The sequence below is a fragment of the Caenorhabditis remanei genome, chromosome III (genome assembly GCF_010183535.1).
Source record: "Caenorhabditis remanei strain PX506 chromosome III, whole genome shotgun sequence".
NCBI lineage: Eukaryota > Metazoa > Nematoda > Chromadorea > Rhabditida > Rhabditidae > Caenorhabditis > Caenorhabditis remanei.
In genome coordinates this window covers 6,236,311-6,264,310 of record NC_071330.1, presented here as the reverse complement: position 1 = coordinate 6,264,310, position 28,000 = coordinate 6,236,311, and the positions used below count along the sequence as shown (strand labels likewise).

Below are 28,000 nucleotides of genomic sequence, written 5' to 3'. Positions count from 1 at the left end.
ATTTCACTCTTTTCCCTTGCATATTTGAGACAATTCACTAGAGAAAAATGACAGCAGAAACAGGTGAAACCATGAAGAAATCAAATCAAATCATCGTCATTCGTTTCATTTTGAAAGTTTCAGATACACTTTCTGAATGAATGGTAATTAGAAAAGAGAATATGGAAAAGAACCAAAAATGAAACCGGGGAAACCCGGCGGAAAATAAGAGTAGAAACAGAAGTAGAAGAAAAAGAAAAACGGAGGGAAAGTCGTCTAATTTGCTTATTGTCCTCTTGAGTCGAACTTTGTGCTCATTGTCTTTTCTTCTGAAGACACATATTTCATGAGTTGACAAATTAGCTCGGGAGTAGAAGAAACAAAATAATTGAAACAGGGAAGTTTTATGCATAACTGAACTTCCGAGAGAACTATTTCTTGTTTTGTTGGATTGTGGATGTCCTACGTGTAGTTGGGGTGATTCGGATCAACCAGGGGATGTATCTTCACTCAACATTCAAACATAGGTCTGACAATCCAGAGAAAAACTATCGTCTCGGTTGGATGTTGGGACCGATTCTACTTCAGACCTATCTTGATAACTATTAAGTTTCGCTCATTGGCTTAAAAGTTGACCCGCTTTAGGTTTAACGCTGGAAGTGTAGAGACGTCATGAGAATTTGGAACCTCTCGGCATCGATAGTTTTGAATGTTCAGCTTAGCTCAGTTGGATTAGATTGGGTCCAGTTCGAACAGATTATTGAGAAACAGTAGGAGATTTAGAATGCTCTAACTAAACTCTAATCTAACTTTCTAACTTTGACTTCTCTTTCTCGAATACCAGGGCTCGAAGGAAAAAAAACTGAATATACATTTAGAATCAGCGTAATTTCAGCTTTCCAACGATGTAGGTCACGTCCCATAACTCCACGGCCACCTGGAGGCCTCTCTTAGTAAGTCCCTAACGGTTAAACGCAGAAGTCTGAAATTTAGGAGGCATTCGGAATCAATGCATATTAATTTTTTACTCTTTTTTCTAAAACTTCAGTCATTTTTAACCTTCGGAATATATCGAAAGGAGGTTTTGGTTTTTTGTTTTATTTTCCAGAAGGCGAATCCGCGGAAAGCATTAGGGATGCTCCGCAAACTTTTGCGCATCGAAACACTAGTCAAACCCCAGTTGCGGAAACAAAGATAAAAGAAATCAGAGAGACTTGGGAAAAGACAAAAAGAGAGAAAAAGAAAGAGAAAAGGAAAAATGATAAGGAGCAGGAGGCAGCATTTCGTTTCGTGACCTCTTCAGAATGTCTGTTCGTGTCGCTTATCTTCTCTGCCTCGCTTTGAGGGTTACTGTATGTGAGAGAATGAGATGGAAAAAGAAGAAAAAAAGGACATGCGCCGAAAAGGATTGACCTCCGGAAAAAAGTGATAAGAATAAGGTAGATCAAGAACAAACAGTCTCCGGTAGCTATTATTATAATATCATCAATTTAATGAGACACACTTGTATAAATAATCCAGTCTGGCTTTGCCGAAAAGAAAATGAAAAGCCGAAGATCGAGAGCAGAAAGAGAAGAGAGAAAGTGCAAAAAGTGAGCGATTGGATTGGAACATTTCAGGAAGTTGTAAGAGTTGAAATGCGCACTTTTATGAGGTTTAAATATGGTAGGAAAAGGTTATTAGTCTAGGAAAACACAACAATACTACATAGGAAGGTAGTGTTTTTTGGGCTATCAAAAGTTGGAATTCGGTATGATAATAATGATTTTTTAATTAAAAAAAAATAACATTCAGAATAAAAACTGTCAATAGGTACATTGAAAAGTGTTGATCTGAAAAAACAACTCCAAATCACAATTGTGTTCTAGTCTGTGAAAACTGAATATGTGTTGATATTTGAACTGTAAACCATGACATTTTCAGATTGCTATACAATGACGAAGCCCACTGACAGGCAGGTGATTTTCATATCAGGCTTCAGAATATCTATGACTCAATATGACGCGTTTCTAGGAATCGGAGAGAGACGAGATCTGAATTCTGAACTTTTTTCCTTTTTTTTCTTGATTTTTTGGGTTGCAGGAGACAGGGGGGAGAAAAAGGTGAATTATGAAAAGGGGAGATTCTGGCTTTGCGTAGACAACGAATTCTTGAAATTCAAGTATAATGTATAGGATCTTGGTAGGAGTCTCCAATATTGGAAGAGGTTCTTAAATTTTTTATTTGGAGATGGTAATAGATCAAATCAAAATTTCGAATAGTTTGAAAACTCATACCTTTAAAGGTTTCCCTCCCAATCTAAATTTTCACTCAATATACATTTTAGCTTGGTCATTGTCAACCCCTTAACAAGACTAGATCCATTGGTTTGAACATGAGTCATGTAACAGGGAACTTCATTCGTTTAGCAATGTTTGGAGATCCGCTCTTTGAAAATCTAGATTCCTGGAACACGTTTTCTTATCATGTGTCAAGTACACAGGTGTTTAAGAAGCGATGACTCACGAACAGGAGTCATCCGGATACTGTTCCGATTGTTTCTTTCAAACTCACGATTTTAGGAGTTTTGAAATCGAGCACAACGTTCCTTCTGACTCCCCGTTTCTTGAAATTTCATCATAATCTTTTCACATTTTTATCATTTAGTGTTCTTTCTTCTTCTCTCCTCAGTTCGTCCGCGCCGTCCGCCGCCGCCCGGTTATGTGGGGGTCATTTAGTGGCCGTGGGATTCCCGCGAGCCGGTGTTTGAGTGTGTACTTTTTCAAGTGGACGACAAGTGACAGAGAGTGCGTTGGTCAGTGTGCCACGACCTTTGTACAAGCTTCGCAAAACAATCTCGAGAAAGAGAAAAGAGAAGAACGGGAGATTCTCTCACAAATAGAAATAAGGTCTCAAGCTGAGACACACTGACTGGCCTGAATGACTGTTTTGAAGAGAGAAGCACTGATTCGAATGCCAAACAAATTGATAAGGACCAAAGAGGAGAGAGTGAGAATGAGCGCCGAATTTGGGTCAAGAAGATGAAAAATGCAGAAGAACAAAGAGTGTGCACCGCCCGAATCAAATAAGAAATTCAAATGGCATAAGTGGGAGAAACCTTCTCCTTCCGAATATAATATTTAGCACATATTCCACTTATTTTGGGAATTTGTGTGGAGTCTTCGCTCCGTTGACAAACTACAAAAAGTTGATCTTCAGGCATTCTTTGACCCTTGGAATCTTGAATGCAGCCATTCTTGGCAGCTGTTTCAGATTTCGACTTTGTCGCTTTACGCATTACATCAGTTATTTGAGGCCCAAATTCATCCATATGAATCAGAAGCTTCCAGATAACATGTCCTCAAAATACAGATCCCCTCATCTTTAAAGATACGCAGACATGATGTTTGGCTACTGATATGCACTTTCTCGTGACCATCGGAAAACGGGACAGTAGAAAACAAAAGAAAAAAGCGTTCGCGATCATTTGTCCACACAAACACTACGGGAGGAAATCAGATTTTACGATGAATGTGATATCTTCGGCTCGATTGGTAGAGCTCGAGTTGAGTCTCACCTGGATAGAATACGAGGTGAAATATTAGATAATCACGTTTTTTCCAAACCTCGCACTACCGGTCTCCTCTACGAACCAATGTCATCTGTCTTCATCGCTCTAAGATTGCAGCATTTTTTTTAGTAAACAATAGTTTCAACAGATCGCGATTGCTATTGGTGATCTATTCAGCGTCTTAATTCGAACTAGGTTTCCATGAACTTCAATCTAGAATACTTTTTTGTGATCTACACTTCTAACGAGACTTCTTGCAAAGACTTATGTACTAAAAACTTTCACATCACGACAAACTAAGTACCGTCCACGTACGGGCTCTCAACCTTCTGAAACTTTTGAGATCATAGTGACAAAAAATACTCCCTCAGGGATTACCCCCCAAACTCTTGTAAACATTTACTTTATCACTACTCGTAACTCGACCGCCTGGCCGAGCCTGGTATACTTTTTTTGACCGTCGGCTTGTTTCGTGAGGACGGGAGTGAGAGTGAAAGAGCACCGCGACGCCTTGTCATCTTTAGCGACGAACACACTCAAATTCCTCCACAAATTTAGCTGATAAAAAATGACAAGTTTTGTAGAGGCCGAGGACAAACAGTGGCACGGAGCAATCGTCTCTCTCTCTCAGTCTTTTCTCTTCCATTTCTCTTGTCTCCTATCGTGATATATGTGTTGCAAAAGATGCGCTTGACAGCTTGTCCACACCACGCTTTTTTGCTTCCGTGTGTCTTTGTATGTTCCCTTTTTTGTGTGTGTGAATGTCTAGAAAAACGAAAAAAGAAGTTGTCTCCGGATTCCGAGAAAAAGATGGTTACGGTTTTGGAAAGTGAGATTTCATTCAATTACATGAATATGTTTGAGACGCAAGAAATGACCAGTTACGCAAGGACAGAGACTAGATGCCATTGGAGGAAAAGATGTTTGGAAGGTTTTGATTGAAGAATCGCTTTGCACTTTTTGAGATAACTGGTCGAGAATTTGAGATGACAATCATGACGATTTGATCATTATTCTCTGATCGTTTTCTAACTATACCAGATCGTAAAGGTGGCAGCTTCTGATCCAATCCAATCTGGACTATGATCCAGCTTCCGATAACTCACTAATTCTCAAATCTAGTCACAATTTCTATGAGAATGAAACTCCAAAACGCAAGAATTCCGAAAAAGAAACATCTACAGTATTTACAACACATTGCACAATAAATGCATACGGAAGTTCATTGAAACAGGCTTCCTTTTTATTCCGCAGAAAATAAACATACGCAAAATGGGCAATTTATTTTGGCAAATTCGCAGATTTTTGTGTGATTATAGTTTTGAGATATTCGGGAAAATTGACAATGAAGTTCCTTTAAAATTTGAAAAGTAAAAAAAAATCAATGGGATCTGATTATATACAAGGTAGTTCAGAATCCAGCTACAGAAAGGAAAGAGAATTCGGAAAGTTTGTGAGTGAGCAACCTTGTCTGAAAGAGAAATTTCGGATACTAAAACAATTCTAAAAATCTGAGAATCTTGATGAAAAAAAAACCACAGCTAGATCCAAAAGTCTTGAGAACTATGAGTAGATTAGATGGCGACTAGAGTTTCAGCGCAGATGTCGGTAGGATTTTACAAAACACTTTGATCTCCAGATCACTGTGGATTCTAAAATTTGCAGATTATCTTCCATATCACATCTGAAAACGTTCCGTCTACCAAGAGTCTATTCCCACCTAGACAAACATCCGATATGTCAACCTTTTCTTTTCTGGTCTAGTCCTGAAACCTCATGGCTAGACCTCTCGACCAATACGGTCATGTGCATGGTCAAGATGCTGATGATGTCTTCAAATCTTATGAAATTAGGCGTAACATCACTCCGATCCTCACTTCCGACTATTTGCATTCTTCCGCGCCCGGAATTCAATCGACATGGTCAAGCTGAACTCTGCTTATTGCCACGAGGCACTAAGTTGCTCAGGCGCTTTTTTCGCAATCCCCCAAAAACTTGACCTGTTTTTTTCACTCGAAATGGGTTCTACTTCTTCATCGTCGTCCGCCTTGAGACGCCTTAGTGTCGCCCCCCAAAAAAGGAAACAATAGTACTTTTCCTAGAGAAACAGATCGAGAGAGACACCGCGCGCCTTCTATTCTTGTGCTCATAAGCGCCGAGCTTCTATTTTCGTCTCGTTCCGAAGGTACTCTCTTTCTGTCTCGTCCGTCTCCACCACAAACTTCTCCTCGGAGAGCTTCGTGTGCGTCTCCGTACAGTATACGCGTCGGGCGGCTGTACCCCCTCCTTCATCCCTCTGGGCGATGAAGATGGAATAGAGAAAAGGGGCGGGCGCTGTTCGCATACAAACCTCCCTCGGAAGCTCCTCTATCTAGACCCCTAGTCACCCGCCTCTACCTGCTTCATTCGTTCTCTACCTCACCGCAAGAGAAGACACATTTCACATCTTAACCTTCAGAAGATTTGTCTTCCTGTGCCCCCCCCCCCCCTCTTAAAGCATTTCTTTTGTCTTACTCCCTCCCCTCCCATCCCAATTGCTTCTTCATTCTATATATCCCTCTTCAGTCACTTTCTTTATCAGTCTTCTTTCACATTCACTCATTGTCTTTTCCTTCTTCCAGATTGGCGATTTTTATCGAGTCCTCGATATAAAAGAGGAGCAGAAAAGGGTAGAAGCCTTGTTTTCATCTGAATCGAAACACCTTTGCCCATATACATTTAATCTCCCCAAACGCAGTCAAACACACATCACCATGCTGCGCAATCTTATTTTACTCACTTTCCTCGGTAAGTTTTTTTGGGATTTACATTTTGGACTTTCTGAAAATCTAGATATTTTTTTCATGTTTTGATTGTAGCTTCTAAACTTCTGAAATACGTATTTATAGCTTTTACTTTAGCGTCTCGAATTCAGAATCTAGTAATCTAAACTCAAAAAGAAATTCTACACCCTGATACAGTGATATCTGACATTTTCAGAGTTATCAGGTTAATGCCCTTAAGGATTATTATTCTTTTAAACTTTTATATTTTGATTACTAATTGACTTCAGGCTTCTGATACTACTCCTAGGATCGTAGCACTCTATCCTAGCTTGATCTATATTCTCTAGTCAAGTCCAAAATCAACTATCCATCTCCCCATCACTCTCCCTATTCCAATAGCATAATTTTGTTTTCAGTCTCCCAGGGACTTGCTCAGACGCCCGTTATCGGTGGAACCTGTAAATTAGGAACCGCTGATGTCCAAATCGGTGGAAAGCAGACACAGTTCTTCCTAAAGTGTGAGACAACAGCCGAGTGAGTCTTTTCAAGTGAATCCTTCTCATCTATTTATTTTTTCAGTAGTGCCGACGGTGAAGGTGTTTGGGTTGTGAAGTCACGTGCCGCCGCCGCCGCTGCTCCAGCTCCAGCCACATCATCACTTCCAGCCGAAAACACGCAACCACAACAGCATCCGAAAGCCCGCAAACCAGCTTCTCCGAACATTTGTGGTAAGTTTCTTTTCGGTTCATTTCGATTCTCGAAAGCTCTTAAGTCAACTAATGAGTGAGAGAGACAGTATGCGAGACTTCTGACCGCAAACAAACATTTCGAAAGAGATAAATTCTCTTCCCACTGGTCAACAAGTGAACGAGAAAATGATGAGAAAGTTTTCGAAAAGAAATATAGAAGAAGAAAACCATGAAAGTATAAAAAACACATCGCTTCATTTCGATTCTCTCCATATTTGTTTATGCTTCTGATGGTGTTTCTTGTATTGCGTTATACACTATGAATGAGTGTGTATGTGTACATTTATTTCTCCTCCAATCCTTTCAATTCACCTCACTTCTGCTTCTCAAAAAATAAAACACACACAAACACAAATAGTGTGAAATCGACAATCTGAGGGGATGAGAATTGCCAAACTAGGGGAAATCTGATTCACCCGGGATAATGATCTCAGTCTTTTTCCGTTGTTTCTCTAATTGATCATTTGAAACTAATTGACCTCTGATGCACTTCCTAATCGAACCTTTTAAAAAAGTGTCCTTGTCTTTTCCTGTTGTTATGGGGCGCAGGCTGGCCTGGGTGCTCACTGGCTCCGTCGGCTTTTGTCCGCACTCGCGCACAGTATGCTCTGAGAACCCGACGGCGCGTGACCAAGAGGGGGAATCAACAAATAGGTCAGAAGGTCTCATCAGATAGTGTTCAAGACGGCGAAACGCAGCACACCGGTCTCTCGCTCGCGGCGACTTAGCTCCCACCGAAGAAGTGTTTTGTTTTGAGTTGACCATTAAGAAGTGGGTCAATTAATTTGGGGAGCAAATTGAGGAAACTGGAATTGGAGGATAACATTGAATGAGTAGTTTTTTTTTCAGAGCAAGACAACGGAGCCCGCGAGAACGAGGCATGCGCCGTGTCGGCCACTTGCCTTCAGGCTCACAACGACCTCCCATCATCATACCTTCAATGCGACCAAACGTATCAGAACCTGGAGAAAAAGACAATAAATAACAATACTTTCAGAACTCTCCGATGGGTCCGCAAGTCATGCCAAGAAAACTTCTTGTTCAACTTTGAGCAACAAACTTGTATCGTTCCAAAGAGAATGAGCTCCCTTTCTCGTAAGTTTCACTCAGATAACCTCACTCAATTACCTTATCAATTTGATAAATTTCACAGCAACCTCTCCTCTTCCCTCTTCTAACCTATCTAACCCATGTTCCAAATGCCCTTTGGGATCCGCTTGTCGAAATGGCAATTGTGTTCCATTAACAACATCCAGTAGGTTTCTAACCCCGAGTGCTTTTCCCTATCCTAACAAAATATTAGACTTATGTTCTGATGGATCCCCACCAAATAACACGTGTCCAAGAGATCCATCACAATGTCCAAAAGGATACTTTTGTACCGCCCAAAAAGTATGCTGTCCATCAACTGCTCTACAATCTTCAATCGGATGCTCAATGGTGTGCACTATTGATGAATCTTGCCCAAAGGGAATGACTTGTCAGAACAATTGCTGTGAAGAAAGGAAACTTCTACGTCATCCGAAAGTGTATCGATATGCAACTGTAGAAGCAACGAATACAATATTCGAAGTAGACAATGATATATTTGACACTGCTGCAATCGAATCATTCCCAACTCAACGACCCCAAAAACTGGAAGAAGTCATGGCTCCAGGGATCACTCCAACACCGACACGTACCACCGAACCCCCAAAACTTCGATGTTTGAGCACGGACGAGTTGAATTCATCAGGTTAGTTTCGTCTTCGTTTTCATTTGTTTGCGGTCATTTTAAAGTATTTCGGAAAGCAGAGGAGAAGCTTTTTGTTTACGGAGTAAATACCGCTAATGAGAAGCCTAAGATTGAACACGCACCGCGCATTAGTCTCCTCTTCTCTCAAAACTGTACTTTTATAGGCGGAGCATCTTCATTTGCTACATGTGGAGGAACTAATGCGAATTGCACAATTGATGAGGACTGTCCAATTACATTCAAATGTTCACAGGGATGTTGTAAACTATCAAAATGTCCGAGAAGCCTGATTGATGTCCGGTTTACATGCACAAGTCAATATCACTGTAGATCAAATGAACACTGCATTTTTGGAGGATGTTGTCCCAAAACTATTGAGTTGGCAGTCATCAAATCGGAATCTATCACAATGGAAAACAATAAAAAGGGAGATAAAATAATAGAACCGATGAAGAAAGTGATGATAGGAGATTGTGAAGTAGATACAAGAGTCCGAAACTGTAACATTGATACAGTATGTCCTGATATGTCAGAATGTGTGAATGGAGTATGCTGTAAACAACCGCCGATGGCTAGATGTGGAAATGGATTGATGGCTTTAACGATTCCAGCGACATGTCATTTATCAAATGATTGTCCGATAGCCTCGAGATGTGAATATGGAAAATGTTGTCCCTTTTCATCGGAATCAGAGGATTCTGAAGTTACACCTGAAATAATAAAAGAAGAAGTGACGTCAACGGCAACAAAAGTTTGGAAAAAAGTGAAGAAAGTGGACAAAGAAACTGGATTGTCTATTAATAAAAATGTAAGTTTTAGTATGAATCTAGTATGAATCGATCCTCATTTTCTTCTTTTTTCAGAAATGTCTCTCCTCTCAAAAATGTGATCTTCACACTCTATGCCCTCCCGACTTTACTTGCTCTTTATCTGGAAAATGTTGCAAATTGAATGTTCGCTGTCCGGATGGAACAGTACCAGAAACATCATGCCAATCTGCAAATAATCATGATTCTTGTCCATCGTCATCTCACAAATGCACACTTTTGAATAAGGAGCATTATGCCTGTTGTTATAGTCCAGGTAAAAATGAAGGGATGCCTTCGTAATAACTCTGGAATTCTTTCAGGACTAATTGTGGAAGGAAGTGTAACATCAGTTGTATCAGATTGTCCAATGGGATCCATTGAAGTTGATCCGAGGTTTGGAACTTCATGCCGATACAGTCTACAGTGTCCTTCCCCATATTTCTGTAATCAAAAGGGCCGATGTTGTCAATTAGCAAAGACTCAATAGGTTAGTGAGATTATTTCAAGTTTGACAACGACTAAATATGTTTTTTTCAGAGGAAGAACACCAGAATACATATATTTCCAATCTCGTTGCCAGACACGTGTACATTGACATATTTATTGAAATAACTAACAAATAAACCCATTGCATGATTAACCCTTAGCTTCTACCAATCTATCTCTTCACTTATTTTATTTTTAATTTAATTTCCAATATCTGTACAGGTCAGCAAGCCAACGGACTCGTGTGCACTTTCTCCAGCTGCTCCAACTCAAACCCATGCTCCGTCGGAACTTGCAACAATGGATATTGCTGCTCCAGTGGATCCAACTCCGCTCCAGCAATCATTAGTAAGTTATCTCAATCTATTGATCGTTATGCACTCATTTCCCTGATTCACATAATTCACTTGTCTCAATTCAGATTCTGAGGATTCTGAGATCACCAGCACCACTAACAAATCACAACCCAAACCTGAATCAACCAATTCAAAATCTAACAGAAAGCACAGAAAACCAAAAAAGAAGGAACATCTTTCCTCCGATCCCCTTCTTCAGAATGATTTTCCAATTGGACCGCCCGGATACGGGTTCCCCGAGCACCTCTCCAAACTGGATGAAGTGCTCATTAGAGCTCAAGGCGACGGTGGTGAGCCGATCTTCTCTTGATAACACTTGCACCTTTCAGATATCATTTACAGTTTCCTGTGCTGGTGGATTCCAATCTTCATTGATTTGTTCTGTTGGATCAGAATGCCCTGCTGGATTGCATTGTGACACTGCTATTAACCTCTGCTGCCCGCTTTTACTCCCACTTACCGATCCTAAAAATCCAAAGAAAAGAAAGACGAAAAGAAGGAAGCAGAAGCACGAGGAATCAGAGAATCACATGAATTCAGAAATCACTGAAGAGCCCTCGACCCGATTTTCCTCTTATTCATGTGGATGCAGTAATCACTTTGCACTTTTATTTCCTCCTAACCTTTCCTGACTTTCTCTCTTGTATCATGATTCATGTTCCAATATTTCAGTGACCGGAGGATCTAGCAACTGCGTCGGATGCCAAAACGCTCCACAAATCATCACCATCCGTAAGTTTTCTCAATTCTGAACCTCTAATTATCTTATATTTTCTTTCAGCACAAAACTCTTGCCCAGGAGGTGGATACTCTGTCGGAGGATGCAGTTCCGGATATTGTGCCACTGGATACAGTTGCATTCAGAACCAATGTTGCCCATCTTACAACTCTGCTCCAAGAATCTCAGTTTGTAAGTCATCGTATCTTGAGGGATCTCTTCCTAAAACCATTTTTCCAGACACCTGCCCATCTGGAGGAAACGCCGTCGGAGCCTGTATGTCTGGAAGATGCGCCAGTGGATACACCTGCAGTAACAACGTCTGTTGCCCACAGACCACCACCACCAACCCATTCGGTAAGTACAGACAGAAACGTCATACCTCATTCTCACTTCATTTCAGTTTGCCCTGATGGAACCCAAGCTGCCGGAGGATGTGTCAACGGACAATGCGGAACTGGATATACCTGCTCCAACGGACTCTGCTGTGCTGGAACCTCTACCACTGTCAAATGTCTTGATGGATCTGACGCCGTCGGAGCCTGTATTCCATCCTGTACCGGAGATGGATGCGGAGGAGTTCAAGTCTCATACTACTGTGGATCTGGATACACTTGCACCACTGGAAACATCTGCTGTCCAATCAACAGTTGTCCAAACGGAGGAGAAGTTCTCGGCCCAACCATCAACGGTCTCTGCCCAACTGGATATACCGTCCAAGGAAACCTTTGCTGCTCTGCCACCTGTACTGATGGATCAACTGGTCTTCAAGCTGTCAACGGAGTCTGTGTCACCGGATACACCCTCACCAACGGAGTCTGCTGCCCATCCACTGTCACTTGTACCGATGAAATTTCTATTGGCCCATGTACCGGAACTGGATTCAACGGAGGATGCCCAGCTGGATACGCCTGCGATTCCAACAATGTTAACTGCTGCCCAGTCGTCACTTATGAACTTGAATCATGCCAAGTCGGACCAGCTATTGATGGACTCTGCCCACCAGGATACGTTGTTGTCTACATTCCAAACAGTCCACTCATCACCAACGGAGTCAATCCAGGAACCTGTATTGATCTTCAGTGCAGTAAGTATTCTCTGAGAAGAACATGAACCAAAATGATCATATTTCAGCCACCGGACTCTGCGCCGCCGCCAATCAAATCGGAGAATGCACCACCACAACCGACGCCGGAACGTGCCCAACTGGATACACTTGCTTCACAAATGCTGGAATTTGCTGTTCCACTACCACTTTCAGCCGTCTTCGTATCGGTAGTTCTCGACAAATGGCTCAAGTGCCACACTACGGACGTCCACTTCACAGCTACATGCCTCGTAAGTATGCTCTCATTCATATGAATCCTCCTGCGTGCTGTGACATTCCTTCACTCTTTTTGATTTCCCTCATTATCTCTCTTTCTTCGTGTTCTTGTTCCTCTTTCCACCTCTTCTTCTTCAGCTCGCTTCGGCGGACCATCCTCATCCTCCTCATGCTCTGATGGATCTCTTTCATCCGGTCCGTGCATGAACGGTCTTTGCGGAATCGGGCTCGAATGTCAGAACGGACAATGCTGCTCTCCATCATCGAACAAACCAGCCGGCCTCTTACAAAGTACTCTGCATGTCTCCATTTCCCCTCTGAATCTCTCTCATCTCACCCACTTACAGGTAAATGCCCATCCGGTGACACCGCAGTCTCCGGATGCTTCCCAAACGGATCATGTGGAACCGGGTTTGAATGCGTGTCTTCGTTGAATTTGTGTTGTCCACCAGGTCAACCACAAACCTCGTTCCCATCTTTCCCTGGAAACAACATCAACAATATGAACAACAACAATGGTGGCTTCAACATTCACAACAACAACAACAATAACCGATTCGGATCCTCGTCGATGTGTAAGTCGTGACCTAATCATCACGCAAATCACACATCTCCCCCTCACTCGATTCTATATCTTTCTCTCTTATAGCGCCGCGACCCATCGGCGCCCGTTGTCAACTTGACGGCGAGTGCGTCGGACATAACGACGGGTTGTCGATGTGTCACGCAGGAGTCTGCCAGTGTTCTCCAATCGCCTACACGCAAGGAATCGCATGCGTTAGACGAAAGTGTAAGAAGAAGTGTCGCATGGAAATAACTCTCCTGTTTGAAAGAGCTCTCTTTCCCCTGGTTTCTTGCATGTTCTCATAGAATTCATTCCTTCTTGAATCAGCTTCTTTTCTCCTCATCTAGACATATTGACCTCTAGTTCTAGTCTTTCACGACCTGAACCCAGATATAGAGTCTCTAGTCTTCACGCTTCATGCTTCTTCTCAATTATATCAATAACTCTGAATTTCAGCTTTCCAAATGAACGACGACCCAGTGATCGACGCCTCCGACGACAAGTCAAGCATCCAGAGCGTCAGCGTGTGAAGCCGTCATCTGACGAGCTGAAGCGTGCAATGAAACGTCTCTGCGCTCTTTATTTTTTTACTAGCTCTTAATTTATTTCATGTTCTGAAGATTCAACGCTCAAATCATCGACAAAGTCAACTGTCGATTACACCCCCCGTTTTCCCCTATTCAATTCGTCCCCTTTGCCACAAAACACTTCTTTTTCTCTTTCTTTGTCCCTATAATCCTCTTTTTTCTTCTTTTCCTAACGGAATCAAGTGTAATTCCATCTGGAATATATTCTATTGTCTTTCAATGTTTCGTATGTGTTTTACAGAATTCTATTTATTAATTTATTGTCTCTCTGTTCTCAAAATAAATTTCTATTTATAATCTTATCACAAAGCAAGCACCAAATATTTTTTACCTAAATGTTCCTACCCTCAGAAATTACATTTCTCTATTCAAAACCAACTTGATTCACATTTATATTATTTGACATGGACAACATATGAACTGACCAGCCTGACATTACTTATGCTAACCGGGTTGTATTCTTTTTACCGGCTATAAAAGATGAGAAAAACTCAAGAAAGTTAGAAGAAAAGAAGGTTGTCATGGTGGTAAGTTTCCTCTGAGAACTTCAATCAATAAATTCTTCCAATTTTCAGTGGGGTATCTTCAAAGCTATTGTGAGGCCTTTCTACAATGTCGCTGTGACAGTTGCAAACGGAATCGGTTCAATTTTCTCGAGCCCACCTCCACCTGTTACAACTACAACCGAAGCGTCGACAACCACATTGACGACTCCATTGACTAAAGCGCCTTCAACACTTCCGCCAACTACAACTCTTCCAACTACTACCGATATGAATGATTCGACTGTCATTATTATTCTGGTTATACTTGTGCTCATTATCGTGGCCAGTGGTTGTGGAATATTCTTCTTCATTCGCTCAAGAAAAAATAAGCAGACAGTAGCAGCAAATGGAACGCCAATGCAAGTTGGATCGTTTGATGCGGAGAGTGGATCAACGTCAGGAACAACTGGAACTTCTGGAACATCTGGGACAAGTGGAACACGAGGAACAACTGGAACAACTGGAACTAAAGGAAAAAAGAAAAAGAAGAAGGGAAAGAAGACTTCTTCAGGTACTTCTTCGCCATCAACTAATTGAACTGATTATTTGCATCGATACTTGTTAATTGTTCTTGAATAGTGAATAAATTTTGTTAATTTACAGTTTAGACTTGAGACATGGTTGCGGGGTTGACAGACTCGAAACGGGAGGAATGGGGGAACAAACGTGAAAAATATACTGTCTAAAAAGAGATTAGTAAAGTTTCCAACTCTCCGAACGTTTAGGGTGTAAACGGGGCGTTATTGTATTTCTAATTAATAAGAAAGCAGCAAATACACACAGCTTCGCTCTACCGTAACCTGCAGAGCCTTTGGCGAGACATTGATACTTCCAAAAAGAATCAGCATTCCAAATCTTGTTTGTTTAAACAATGTTACATATCTTTCTGAAATGACGGACACTTGTTTCATTTTTCACACATTTCACTGCCAGGTCATTTCTCATATGCTCATGGAGTATATACTTTTAGGGTACAACAGATTGTTATCTCCGTACTACAAAATGTTATGGTCGTGGTCCACCCTTTGGAAAAAATTGAAAATCTGGAGAAGAAATCCTATATTTTAACTGCAAAGTCTTTTGGTGTTGCCACTGCTCACATAAGAAAGGATTAAAAGTGAGGAAGTTCCAACATCTTCTCAAATTAGTGCTAATTGTTGTAGGAAGATTTATGGTCAGAATCTAATTATGGTCCGGATATGTTTTTTTTTAAACAAGTCTCTTATTATTTGTTTAATGTTTTTCAGTTCTGGACTGTAGTTCGTGCAAAGTTATTTTTTAAAAACAAAGTTATTTTTTAAATCGATTTCTTAAAAGAGGCCGAGATCTGACGTTTTTAGAACAAAAATAGTCACTTTTGATTTGGTGAGAAATGATAGGAGTTGTTTTTCTTCTTTTAAAAACAAATAATAAAAATGACCATCTCTGTAATTTGTTCTGGTTTTATAAAATTTCTAGGTTATTACGAATTAACCTATATTTAATTATTTTGTTTCTGTATATTGTGAGGTAAAGTGAAAAAGTCGAACGAAAACACGTGTAAATTACAAAAAAATCCGTAGGGATTGATAATTCACGTGAACTATCAGAAAAACTCAATCCGAGATGACCGTAAGAAGCTCTGATCAGCCTAACCTTGCCCTGATCTCTTGACTTCAGTCACCAGTCCATGGGCCAACTGGGCAATATAAAAGAAGAGGATAATAGAAGGAAAGCTTCAGTAGTGTACACAACACTCTTCACTCTATTCAATTATGTTTGGCTGGGTTGTGTCGGCGGTCAAAAGTACTGTAAGGGCTATTGACGAATTTGTCAATCCCCCACCTCCGCCACCTCCGCCACCGCCTCCGCCGCCACCAACTACAACTCCTTTGACGACTCCATTGACAACTGCACCTCCAACGTCTCCTCCGACTACAACTGTGCTTACTACTACGGATGTTTCGGATTCGAAAGTTGCCATCTTCTTGGTCGTTGTCGTGCTCTTTCTCGTGGCCAGTTGTGTTGGAGTATTCTTCCTCATTCGTTGGAGAAAGAGGAAGGCAGCAGCTGCTGCGTTGGCTGGATCTACACCAGGTGGTGGATCATTTGATGCCGAGAATGGATCAACGACTGGTGGAACAAGTGGAACTTCTGGAACTTCTGGAACATCTGGAACAACTGGAACAACTGGGACCACTACAAAAACCAAAACAAAAGGTGGAAAGAAGAAGAAAGGAAAGAAAGGAAAGAAGACTGGCGCTTCTTCGACGTCCGGCGTCTAATTATCCACTTTCTAATATTACTCGTTTTTCACTTCTTCCAACATTTTATAAATAAATATGTCTGCCCACCTGGGTATTTGAAAAAATGTTACAACTTAATCCATTCAAAAAATTTCGGGATTTAGTCAAAACTATTTTTAAAAACTTACTTTCTTTGTTACACGTTTGTAAAAAAATTGATAGTCCAAGAAACCTTTGATTAGCCTATTATGCCTCTAATCTACTGCCCCGTGTTACCAGAACAGGAATAATTAAAAGTATAAAAGAGGAGGGATGTGAACTCAAAATCAACTACAGCTACAACTTCAATGGCATTCTTCGTAAGTATCAAGACAAAAAAAGATAGCTAAGAAAGGGTTTTAGTAGATGATCCTCTTAGAACAATTTTAAGATTGTAATCCTTAAAAATTTAGCTTTTTTAATGTTTCACTTTTCTATTTCAGATTAGTGCTTTCAAAACAGTTGTCCGAAGTGTAAGTAGCGTTGTCACTACAGGATTAAACGTAGTTGGAGGAGCCTTATTTGGTTCTCCTCCACCACCTCCTAAAACGACTCTTCCTCCCACTACAACTGAATTGACTACTACAACCACTGAGAAGAATTCAAATTCTGGAAATTCTGGAAATTCGAATTCTAACGGCGCATCGGGAACTTCGAAGACAGATCCTCCGATGACTACAACAGAAATAACAAGTACGGATATCGATGGAACTGATATTGCCATATTTCTAGTGGTTGTTTTAATTCTTGTTTTGATTAGTGCGACTACAGCATTTTTCGTCATCAGAAGCAGAAAGAAGAAGGCGGCTTCTGTAGCTGCAATGGAGGCAGCTCTACAAGCACCAGCAGACGTTGAGGCTGGATCTGAAACTAACGGAAGCGGAACTTCTGGGACTTCTGGAACAGCGACTGGAACAAAGGGAAAAGGGAAGAAGAAGAAGAGTAAGAATAAGAAGAAAAAAGAAAAGAAGGAGAAGAGAACTGCAGAAAGTGGAAGCACTGGTTAATTCAGCGAACACTTTTGATTTTTATACTTGTTACTTTTTTTGACAATTATACTTGTGCTCAATAAAGTTTTGGAAGTTAACGAAGTCTTAATAGAAAACAGTAAAGTGTGTAACAAAAAGACGCTTGTAGATCATTACCGAAACAGCGTAACAGCCCTGTTAAAGTTTTTGGTTTTATCCCCATTACCTTATTGTGAACACCTGCAGTTGATATAAGAAAACTCATAATCAGGATTTGAAAGTTTTCTGATCCACAACTTTTCATATCTCTTATAACATGCAAACGGTGATCCAAAACGGCTTCATATCAAAAATTGTGACAGAATAGTTTTCCATTAAATTTTTTGATTGACTGCTACGAAGTTTTCTAATGGAATATTTCCGTTCAGCAAGAAAAGTAAACATTTTGCCTTGAGCTGATTTGAAATAGTTAATTTGAGATATTCTGGAATACAATTTAAAATTCTAAACGTTTCGTCATCGTTGGATGGAATCGTGAGCTACATGCAGATTGTGTTCTGTTTTTCAGACCTACAAAATCAGTAAATAGGCAAAGTAAAATGATGTCCGAAGTTTTGGGTTTTTAGTATTCTTTTCTGAATGAGAAAAAATCATACTCCGTCAGCTTGCGTGTTTGTGAGTGCAAATTGTTCTCCAAGAATAAAGTTCAATCCACAGAAGCCACATACGGAAACTAATGTCTTTATGGCCAGTTTCCTTAATAATCAGTGTTTATACCGATGGCTGGGTGGAACCTTAGAGAACAAAGTGCCTGCCATCATAACACAATTTTCTTGACTGTTTCAAGTTCAGGAACTTTTCCAAATCAATGCTGACCTCAGCACAATGACCATCTCATACTTTGACCAGCCTCAGCTTGACCTCTTGACCAAATGAGACCAGAGCATCCTGTGGAACATTATATAAGCCTCGCTTTCAGTGGAGAGAGTTAAACTGCATCATCATGTTTGGATTCCTTGTAAGTTTGATACCGTAGTTTCTCATGGAAATCGATTATTCTATCCTAGGTGGACTTCGTCACAAATACTATCGTGAAGCCCATCGTTAGACCATTCGTCAAATTGTTGTTTCCTCCTCCTCCACCTCCAACAACTACAGTTGCACCATCAACAACTGCACCTCCACCTGGTACGACACTTCCTCCTGCAACAACTGGTCCACCACCAACTACAACTGAAATTTCGCCGTCCTACGCTTACGTTGTCATTGCTATCATTATCGTGTTTCTTGTTTGCAGTTCTGCCGGAGGTGTATTTTTCTATTTAAGAAATAAGAAAAAGAAAGAAGCTGCTGCTCAAATTGGTCCCGGTGGAGCTGGTGGAGGGTTTGATATGGAGAGTGGAACAACTAGTGGATCGTCTGGAACGTCTGGAACATCTGGAACATCTGGAACAACTGGAACTAAAGGAAAAAAGAAGAAGAAGAAGGGAAAGAAGACTTCTTCAGGTACTTCTTGAACTAATATGTACTTCTACTCGTTTGTTCTATTTTAATAAATCAAACTTCTTTTGAATTTTTTCTGTTCAATATTCAAAGAATAGCTGAATAGCTCATATTTATTATATTTGTGCAAAATTAGGCTGAGTGATATGGACAAATTTCAATAACTTTGGACACTGATTTTTTATCCGTCTGGTATTATCAAGATTTAAAAAAAACAATTCACGTGGGTCTTTTTACCACTTCTATTCTTGACCGGGTCATGTAATTTCCTCACTTTAATTGGTGCCGGAGAGCAGTAGGCTTATCGGTCAGGTCATCTGAACAACCACAGGTGTTCAGTTTGGAGAAACAACTTCAATTGAATCAAAATGCTGGTAAAATTAATTGCTCTATTGAAAAAAGATGCAATTCTGGCGACTCGGAGCAAAGTATGGACTCTCTTCGAACTCTTACTTCCTGTTTTTATTCTCTTCTGTGTGAATGGCATGATGACACAGGTAAGTTTAAAATGAGGAAAATCCACTGAATCAATATTATATCTAAACGGTTGTTATTCTTAATTTAGATTGCCGAGCAAATGAAAAAGGGGACCAGTGACATGAAGGACATTTCGGAGGTACTGTCAAAGTATTCTCTCGAATCTCAAATCTTTTACAAAGCACCAGAAAGTTGTGGAATGAAAGAGTTGTCAACGAAAATCTATTTTAGGTGATAAACACACTGGAAATCATTGAAACAGTTTTCGTTTTTCAGAAAAGGTAATGATGACATCTATATGCAGTACGACCATGGTCAATTCGTAAATGTCACCGGAATGAAAATGTCAGTTGATGACGCTAAAAAGAAGCTCGGAGATTGTGAATATGCGTGAGTCAGAAAACATCTCTGATAGGGAAAATATATAATACCAGCCTGTCTCCCCCGCCTTCGGCGGTGTAGCCGGCTGGTCTCTCTTCATTCACGTGGTCATTGACTTTCGAATGTGCCCGCATGCACAGGTAAACCGCTAAGTCCCAAAAACGGACCGGCGGCGGCGCGCAAGTTGCCCAACGGCGAACATACGGTGGTTGAAGTTGCGAGCCGCCGACGGACCAACGTTCAGCAGCCGACGGACCAACGTTTAGCCGCCACCGGACCAACTTTCACCCGGCGCACTTTCCCAATAGGCCCCTTTCCCCGGTAGTTTCGGAACACATGGTTGAATAATTATTGTTTATTATAAGAAAAAACAAAAATACAATTAAACAGGAAGAAAGAAGAAAAATAGAAATTAAAATATTCTTGGCTTTTGACTCCATTTGACTTGTTTCCTTTCGCTTCTCATCGCCTCGTTCCAAGTGTAAAATTGTGTAATCGGTGTTTTGATTTTCGTTCGAAAGAATCCTTTTTTGGTGAAGATTGTTCACCAAATCTGAAATAAAATAGGTAAAATTTGCTCGAAGGCCGATAGTTACTCACATAGATTTCTTCTTTAGCTTGTTGAATTTCGTTGAATAGTGTAACAAGTCCTTTGGGGGGAGACAGGCGTTCGATCCCGATTATGAGCACACTTGACGATGTTTCGCCCTAAATAACTACGCTTATTTTCTTTTATAGAGAATCAAAAATACCTTTATTTTATGTGAAAAAACGTCGTCGTTGTCTCTGAATTTCCCATCGAGAACGTTTGGCAGTCATGACGGGCGCCTGTTGCTTTATTCAGGCGTTAAGACGTCAGATTCTGTAAAAGATTAGTTAAACTACATAGAATTATAATCAGATACATGCGATAACAAACCTTTTCTGTTCTCCGATAGTGGAAACATCCTCCATATTGCGTTGAGACGTCCGACGCCATCACAAGTTGTCTCGATTAGCCTAGAATCGAATAATTGAGTAATTATTCAACGGGTAGTAAGCGGATAGTAATTAAGATTGATCAATCACTTAAACGAAATGTAACAAACTGAAAAATTACCAAGAAATACATGAAAATCGAAGAAAAATAAACGTTTTTACTGAAAAATAATTCGAGCGGCGCCGGTGAAGATTTACTGCGAACACCGGAATAGCGGAGTATCGTTGCGACTTTTCGCTGAAAGCGGCGGCTTGGATTGAAACTTGAATGTTGAAGAAATGTCGAAAAAGGGAAGATAGTTGAGAAAAGTAGTGAACGCCAAAACGTTTTAAATAGAATGAAACCGAAAATTGCAATAGAGACACATATGGTTTTGAATTACCGTATAACCCGTGATAGAGACACATCCAGAACTGTCTGTAACTTCTTAGTATGTACTCGTTCAAAAAAAGTTGTCACTACAAAAATGAAGCTCTACTTGTGATCTGTATACTCCATAAACAATCGATATTGTGATACCATCAGGGAAGCCGTCTCACACTCACAAAGTTAACCATTTTCCACAAAAAACTGCAAGTGTTGCATTCATTATGGCGAGTACTCTATCTCGAATGGCATCTTAGTTATGAACTTTTTTTCAACTGATGAAATGTTTCATTTGTATCAAACTATATTTTGTCAGTTGGAAACGTTTTAACATCTCTTCTTGGAACCAAGTTATACTGCGTTCAACTTGTAATTCTGGATGTGTCTCTATCACAGGTGATACGGTAATTCATGTTTTATGGCCAGTATGTGCTCTTGTATTACAGGTTTCACAGTTATAGCCGCTTATTTGTATGATGAATTAGTCATTGGGGAACAATCTAGGAAGAAAGAAGTAAAGAAACTAGATACAAAATTTATCTATCAGTGTGATAGTTTCTTGAAATTCCAACTAAAACTTTTACTCTTAACAGTGTCGTTCACCGGTTATTAAGCCGCCGTTTAGCCGTCAGCGGTTCACTCACCGGTTATTAACCCGTTCCTGGCCAGTGATTTAGCCGCCAGCGGCTGTTCAGCCGCCATTAAGCCGTTTTCAAGCCGCCAAAAATAAAATCCATTTTTATGAAAAAAACGAAATAAAGAATGAATCATCTATCTAATAGGACCCACCTCCTAAAATATTTTCTCAAAATTCCATCTCTAACACAACTTCTGTAATGTTCCGCCACATTGTCACTCACCGGTTATTAAGCCGCCATTGGGACTTTGGCGGTCGCTCACCGGTTATTGGACCGTTATTAAGCCGCTAGCGCTTTTTCAGCCGCCAACAACACGCTTTTGGGACTTAGCGGTTTACCTGTGTGGCCGAGTGGTCTAAAGCGGCTGTCGCTGTCCAAAGCACGCCAGTTCGGTTTTGCCCACTGGCTCAGTTTCTCTTCTCTTTCCAAAACCGCTGCGGACAGTGCCTCAGACAAACAGACAAACACCACTTGTCTTTTATATATAAGAATGATTTCCAGAACTATGTTGGTGGACAAGTCAGGAAAAGAAATAACTGTACATGTTGCAGTGGCTTCAACAGATATTCCAAGGGAGGACTTCAAAGGCGCTATGGAGAGAAAGTACAGTCAATGAGAAGACTAACCATCAGATAATTATAATTTCAGTTCTGACAAGTACATGTTCTCTTCAGTATTCATTCAAACTATCATTGATGGTCATCAGGAAGATAAGGAGAGAGGATGGTCGGAAAGTGTTAATGTGCAGAAAATCAGTGCTAGAGATATTGAGATTCCTGAAGTCGCACTCCCATTTTTCCATGCAATTATTGGTCTTAGTATGATGGTTACTGTAGTTAATGTAGTCAGAACTGTTGTAACTGAAAAGTCAACTGTTAAAGTGAGAGTAATTGAAATACCACCAAAATTACTCCTTTTTCAGCCGTATTTATCTGCAATTGGTCTACCTGGTTGGCTGTTTTATACCGAGCACTTCATTGCCACTTTCCTCAAATCCCTCATCACGTGTATCGGATCGATGAAATTCTTCATGGGTCTCACGGTTTTCAAATAATTTTTTCCTGAAATCAAATTCAATTCCCAATTTTTTTCAGTATACGAATCTCGGAGTTATGATGATTGGTGCTGTGTTTTATATCATCGGTGCTATCGCTTTTGCTATTCTTTTCTCCGCAATTTTCACTAACGCTAAACGTGGAATTGAAGGTATTCGATTTAAGATCATTTGCAACTAAAACATACAAAACCCTTTCAGCTTCATTGGTCTGTTGGGTCCTTGCTGTCTTCTATCCATTATCACAAGATGAAGATAGTTTAAGTCTACTGTACTCTCTAAACATCAACTTTGCTTATCACTATTTCCTGAAGAAAGCACAAGAAAACTCGTTGGCCAACAATAAAATGTCATTTGACTCACTGTTTGACATGACATATATCGAGGGAACTGCTCCTGGATATTACTTTCTTATGGTAATTTTCGACGTTGTTTGGATGGTGGCAGCAGCTTTGCTGTACGATCGTTATGGAGGAAAACTATCTGGTTTGAAAGATATGTTTGGCGTGAGTACATTTTCAGGCGTCTTCTTTCAAAGCACCTGGCCAATTACAGGGAGGAAAAAGAATGAAAGGAGGAGGCGGTGATCGAGATGTGATCTTGGAAGGATGTATTGAAAATGTGAAAATGAGAAGTAAAGCAGTATCCGACGTGGAATTGAGTAATGTTGTGAAGATCTATCCAACTGGAGAAAAAGCCGTGAATGGTCTTTCATTTCGTGCAATTCGAGGACAAGTATCGATTCTTCTTGGTCAGAATGGATGTGGAAAAAGTACGACGTTCTCGATGATTTCTGGAGTTGCACAACCCACTTCAGGTTCGTTTTTTTATTGAAAAACTGATAATTATTTGCATTTTCAGGTTCGATCAAAGTGGCTGGAGTTGATGCGGTTCGTAATAAAGACAAAGCTCGAAAGTTCATCGGTTTCTGTCCACAATACAATCCACTTTATGATCGACTGACTGTTCTGGAACATCTTGAACTCGTGAATGCACTGAAAGAGGGTCCATCTCATTTGTTCCTTGGAGAAGCAAAACAACTCCTTCAAGCAATTCGATTAGCCGATAAAGCTGGAACTCACGCAGCCAATCTATCCGGAGGAATGAAGAGAAAGCTATGTGTTTGTATGGCAATGATTGGTGGAAGCAAGGTTGTTTTATTGGATGAGCCGACGGCTGGTATGGATCCAGGAGCAAGAAAAGATGTACAGATGATGTTGGAAAAGATTAAAGTGAACAGGTTGGAATAGTATAAGGTATAACCAGTCTCATTACGTTTTTTAGAACGATCCTTTTGACAACTCATTACATGGACGAAGCTGAGAGACTTGGTGATTGGGTTTTCGTGATGTCGTATGGAAAAATGGCATCGAGTGGATCTTTGAACTATCTAAAGAAGAAATTCGGTTCTGGATACGTTCTGACAGTCGTTTTAGATGTGAAAAGTGATAGGAAACACTCTACAAGACTTGTCAAAGAAATATGTCATCATCTTATTCCTGATTCTAAATTGGTAAGTTTTCTAAAACTATTTTGAAGTTAGGGTTTTAATATTCTTAAAAACAATTTTATTTATATAATATCAAATCCACATTTCATAATTTCAGAAAGATCAAAGAGGTCAAATGATTGAAATGACACTTCCAGAAGACGATAAGAAGAAAATTGTTCCCCTACTGAAAGTTCTCGAATCAATTATTGCCAAGAAATACAAAAGTGGACCGATCAAAAAACTTCCAAGCGCATTGAAGGAGAAAATCAAAAAGCTTAGAATCACTACACTTGGATTGTCATTGAGTTCTTTGGAAACTGTCTTCATTCGTATCTGTGATGAGTGTGATTTGGTAATTTCGAAGGAGAATAACTTGGAAGATAAAAGGGAAAAGGCGGAGCAAAGCTATGAGTTGTTGATGGCCATGAAGAAAAGTGAGTTATTTTCGATAGTTCTCGAAATGTTTCGAAGTATTATTTCCAGACAAAAGGGTTACCGGATCGGCACTTCAATCTGCTCAGTTCAGTTGTTTGATTCGTAAAAGATATTACTATACTCTTCGAAACATCTATCAACTTTTTTTCCAAATGGCAATTCCTATCTTGATTCTAGTTTTTGGAATGAATATGATAAAGGACGAGGCAAATGCAAGTGGGTTATCTTTCAGTTACTGTGAGAATCCTTGTCGAAACTTTATTTTTTCACAGTACTGTAGCCAAAAAAACTTGTTTTCAGAACCAAAAACTGAGGAGAAAATATCACTTGATGCCTTTCCAAAATCAATAGTTGTTATGATGAAAGGAGCTGGAAAAACAGATCACTATGATGATATAAAAGGTCAAATAGAAGGGTTCAAACATCTGAAAGTGAAAGAACATGATGCTGGAATGAGTCAAGAGGAACTGGTTAAAAAGTACTATGTAAGTTTCTTGTTACATACATGACATAAAGACTTTAATTATTCTTAGAAAGAGACATTGGGATTCATTGTCAAAGTAGAAAACAACATTGCATCTATCTTTTTCAATGGTGTTGTAAGTCGGGCGGTTCCCATTTTGACTACTCTTGCTTCCAACTGGTACGTCAAAGATGGCGGATATAATGTGAAGATACACTATATAACATCGATAACTGAAGATGCGCAGGTATTCTGACAATGAACTATTGAATGTGAACATGACCATATTTCAGAATGAATTCATGATGTACCTCACTATTCCATTTTTCCTGACCCTTGGATTCGCTTTGGTTACTGCACCGTTCGTACAATTTTCAATTGAAGAACGGGTCTGTAAATTCTCTCATCAGCAGCATCTCACAGGAATGTCTAAATTGATCTTCTGGTCGGCTAATATTCTCTGGGATGCTTTGGTTTTCATTATATTTGCTGCTGCCACAATCATGATTTTCTTTGCATTCAACAGGCTAACAGATTCCATACCTTTGTGAGTTTGATTTCGGAATCATAAAATCAGATTAATGGTTTTAGAATTCTTGTTATGTACGGCCTCCTTCTTGCTGCCATTATTCCAATCACTTACATGGCTTCTCTGATCTTTGAATCCCCTACCAAAGCTTCAACTCTTCTAGTTCTTTATCAATTAGTTCTTGGAATCATTATCGTTATTACTGTAATGATTATGAGCTTCCTGAAATCGAAAAAGACTAGTTTTGTGACGGTCAGTCTTTTTTTGGTCATTGGAACGTTTTCGAGGTTCTTCTTTCAGACAATCTTTTACATAATCTGTCCTCCAAGTGCTTTTCTTTTTGGCTTTTTTAAAGTAACAGTCAGCAAAGCGATCGAAAAAGATCCAGCTGGTATTCTATCTCAATTGATCGATTACAAAGATCTTTGGGAGTGGAATGGGCTTCGTAAGATTTTAAAAGAATTTGGATGAAATTTAAAGTTAGTTTTCAGTCCGAGATGTTTTTTTCCTTGGTTTGGCTTCTCTTGTTTCTACAATCGTAGTCTATGCAATGCAAAACCGTAGTACAAAAGTTGCCATATTCGATTTGAGACACAAAGCGGAAAAGCCGATTCCTAAGAAACCTGTGGTAAGCAAATCGAACCAAATGTTTCTAAATATTTCATAAATTTTAGCGACTTGCTCCTTGCAAAGCAGTAAGACTCGAGGAGCAACTGGTTCATAAACCGCAAGTGAAGAACTGCACTGTTGTTGTCAAAGTTTGTCAAGTTTACAAATTCTAGTAGCTTTAAACTTTTCCAGGATCTTGTTCGAGTATTCGGAAAATTTCGTGCTGTGAATGGAGTCTGTTTGACTGTCAGACACAACGAATGTTTCGGTCTTCTTGGAACAAACGGGGCTGGCAAAACGACCACTTTCGATATTCTTACTGGACTACGTTTTCCTAGTGGTGGATCTGCAATTATTGATGGAAAAGATGTAGTCAAGCATAATGTTAGTTTCCCTTTAGTGTTCTAGAAATCAAAACTTTTTCAGTACGTCGGATACTGTCCGCAATTCGATTCGATTCTCCCCGACTTGAAATGTATTGAGGCTCTTGAGGTGGGACATCATAAATCCATACCTATGATTTGCATCTATAAATATTTCCAGATCATGGCTCAACTTCATGGATACACTAACCCAAAACTGGCAGTTCGTCATGTTTTGACTTGTGTTGGAATGGTTGAACATGCATTCAAAAACGTTAGAATGTGTAGTGGAGGACAGAAAAGAAAGATTTCAGTTGGGATCGCTATGCTGACAAGAGCGAAATGCATCATGATGGATGAACCTACTGCTGGAATTGATCCAAGGGTAAGAACCAATCAGAATCAGATTTTATTCCTTTCTTATTCCAGGCCCGTCGCGAAATCTGGGAAATTCTAGATTGGATGCGTGAGAAATCAGGAAGTTCCATCGTGTTGACATCTCACTCAATGGAAGAATGTGAGGCTCTGTGCTCCAGAATTGCAATTCTACGAAAAGGAGAAATGATTGCTCTCGGAACTAGTCAAGATCTCAAATCTCAATATGGAAATACCTATACAATGACTCTGATGGTTAAGAAGATCAGTGATCGTGATCGAGTCATCAAGGGAGTCCAAAAGAAAATGAAAGAAGCTGTTTTGAAGACTGCATTGACTAATATCACAACTAGTCTTGTATGGGAATTGCCGAAGAGACACGGAGACAAATGGTCGAGGAAATATGAAAAGGTGGAGAAATTGGCGAAGAAGCTTCATGTGAAGGATTTCATGTTGACTCAGTCATCACTCGAAGACACATTCATCACTTTAACTGATTGAATTTTATTTCTTCTTTACTCGTTTATAATAATAATAATGATAATAATAAAATTTTAGTTCTATAAAAACCACTGTCATCTTGAATTCTTTCTCATCATTTTCATCTCTTAATCGGTTAAGAAAGTGCAAAAGATGCTCTCAGAAATAAACAATTCTTTCAGGGAGCAATGCACATGTTGAGAGTATAAACAATGAAACTCCTTGCATCTTGAGGATTAAAGCTAGAGGACAATTCGAAAAAGCATCGAAAACCACGAAGATGCCACGTCATGAGCCATCTCGAGAGATGAGGGAAATAAAGATGTTCCAGGTAGTGCCAGCTGGTTGTCTGTTCTTTGAACTCTTTCTCTGAATCTCTTTTTATAAAATTAGTTCAGTTGACCCTTTCGAACAGTGCAAAAAACCGATTTTTGCCGAGTAGCCAGAGCTTTGAGTC

The 28,000-nt window shown here is 40.0% G+C and overlaps 5 protein-coding genes across 5 annotated transcripts; 4 read left to right on the top strand and 1 right to left on the bottom strand.

Annotated features, from left to right (window-relative positions):
- Positions 1 to 11,536: 11,536 nt before the first annotated feature.
- GCK72_009413 (uncharacterized protein) lies at positions 11,537 to 12,676 on the bottom strand (the record flags this gene model as incomplete). The annotated part of the gene is made up of 3 exons (XM_053727372.1): positions 11,537 to 11,701; positions 11,957 to 12,058; positions 12,596 to 12,676. The coding sequence occupies 3 exons, from the start codon at positions 12,674 to 12,676 to the stop codon at positions 11,537 to 11,539; spliced, it is 348 nt and encodes a 115-aa protein (XP_053586949.1).
- A 1,468-nt stretch (positions 12,677 to 14,144) lies between these two features.
- On the top strand, positions 14,145 to 14,705 carry GCK72_009412 (uncharacterized protein; the record flags this gene model as incomplete). The annotated part of the gene is made up of 2 exons (XM_003113152.2): positions 14,145 to 14,150; positions 14,199 to 14,705. The coding sequence occupies 2 exons, from the start codon at positions 14,145 to 14,147 to the stop codon at positions 14,703 to 14,705; spliced, it is 513 nt and encodes a 170-aa protein (XP_003113200.2).
- A 1,217-nt stretch (positions 14,706 to 15,922) lies between these two features.
- On the top strand, positions 15,923 to 16,432 carry GCK72_009411 (uncharacterized protein; the record flags this gene model as incomplete). Its single annotated transcript, XM_053727371.1, has 1 exon — positions 15,923 to 16,432. One exon carries the CDS (start codon positions 15,923 to 15,925, stop codon positions 16,430 to 16,432), a length of 510 nt encoding a protein of 169 aa, XP_053586948.1.
- Positions 16,433 to 18,403: 1,971 nt separating this feature from the next.
- Positions 18,404 to 18,917, top strand: GCK72_009410 (uncharacterized protein; the record flags this gene model as incomplete). Its single annotated transcript, XM_053727370.1, has 2 exons — positions 18,404 to 18,418; positions 18,468 to 18,917. 2 exons carry the CDS (start codon positions 18,404 to 18,406, stop codon positions 18,915 to 18,917), a joined length of 465 nt encoding a protein of 154 aa, XP_053586947.1.
- Positions 18,918 to 19,271: 354 nt separating this feature from the next.
- Positions 19,272 to 27,564, top strand: GCK72_009409 (uncharacterized protein; the record flags this gene model as incomplete). Its single annotated transcript, XM_053727369.1, has 24 exons — positions 19,272 to 19,400; positions 19,469 to 19,611; positions 19,657 to 19,770; positions 22,246 to 22,347; positions 22,393 to 22,624; positions 22,667 to 22,786; positions 22,839 to 22,950; positions 23,000 to 23,304; positions 23,354 to 23,615; positions 23,660 to 24,038; positions 24,083 to 24,311; positions 24,406 to 24,724; positions 24,774 to 24,941; positions 25,026 to 25,210; positions 25,259 to 25,435; positions 25,482 to 25,735; positions 25,780 to 25,969; positions 26,018 to 26,162; positions 26,209 to 26,345; positions 26,392 to 26,475; positions 26,519 to 26,710; positions 26,753 to 26,818; positions 26,870 to 27,073; positions 27,118 to 27,564. The coding sequence occupies 24 exons, from the start codon at positions 19,272 to 19,274 to the stop codon at positions 27,562 to 27,564; spliced, it is 4,695 nt and encodes a 1,564-aa protein (XP_053586946.1).
- Positions 27,565 to 28,000: the final 436 nt, after the last annotated feature.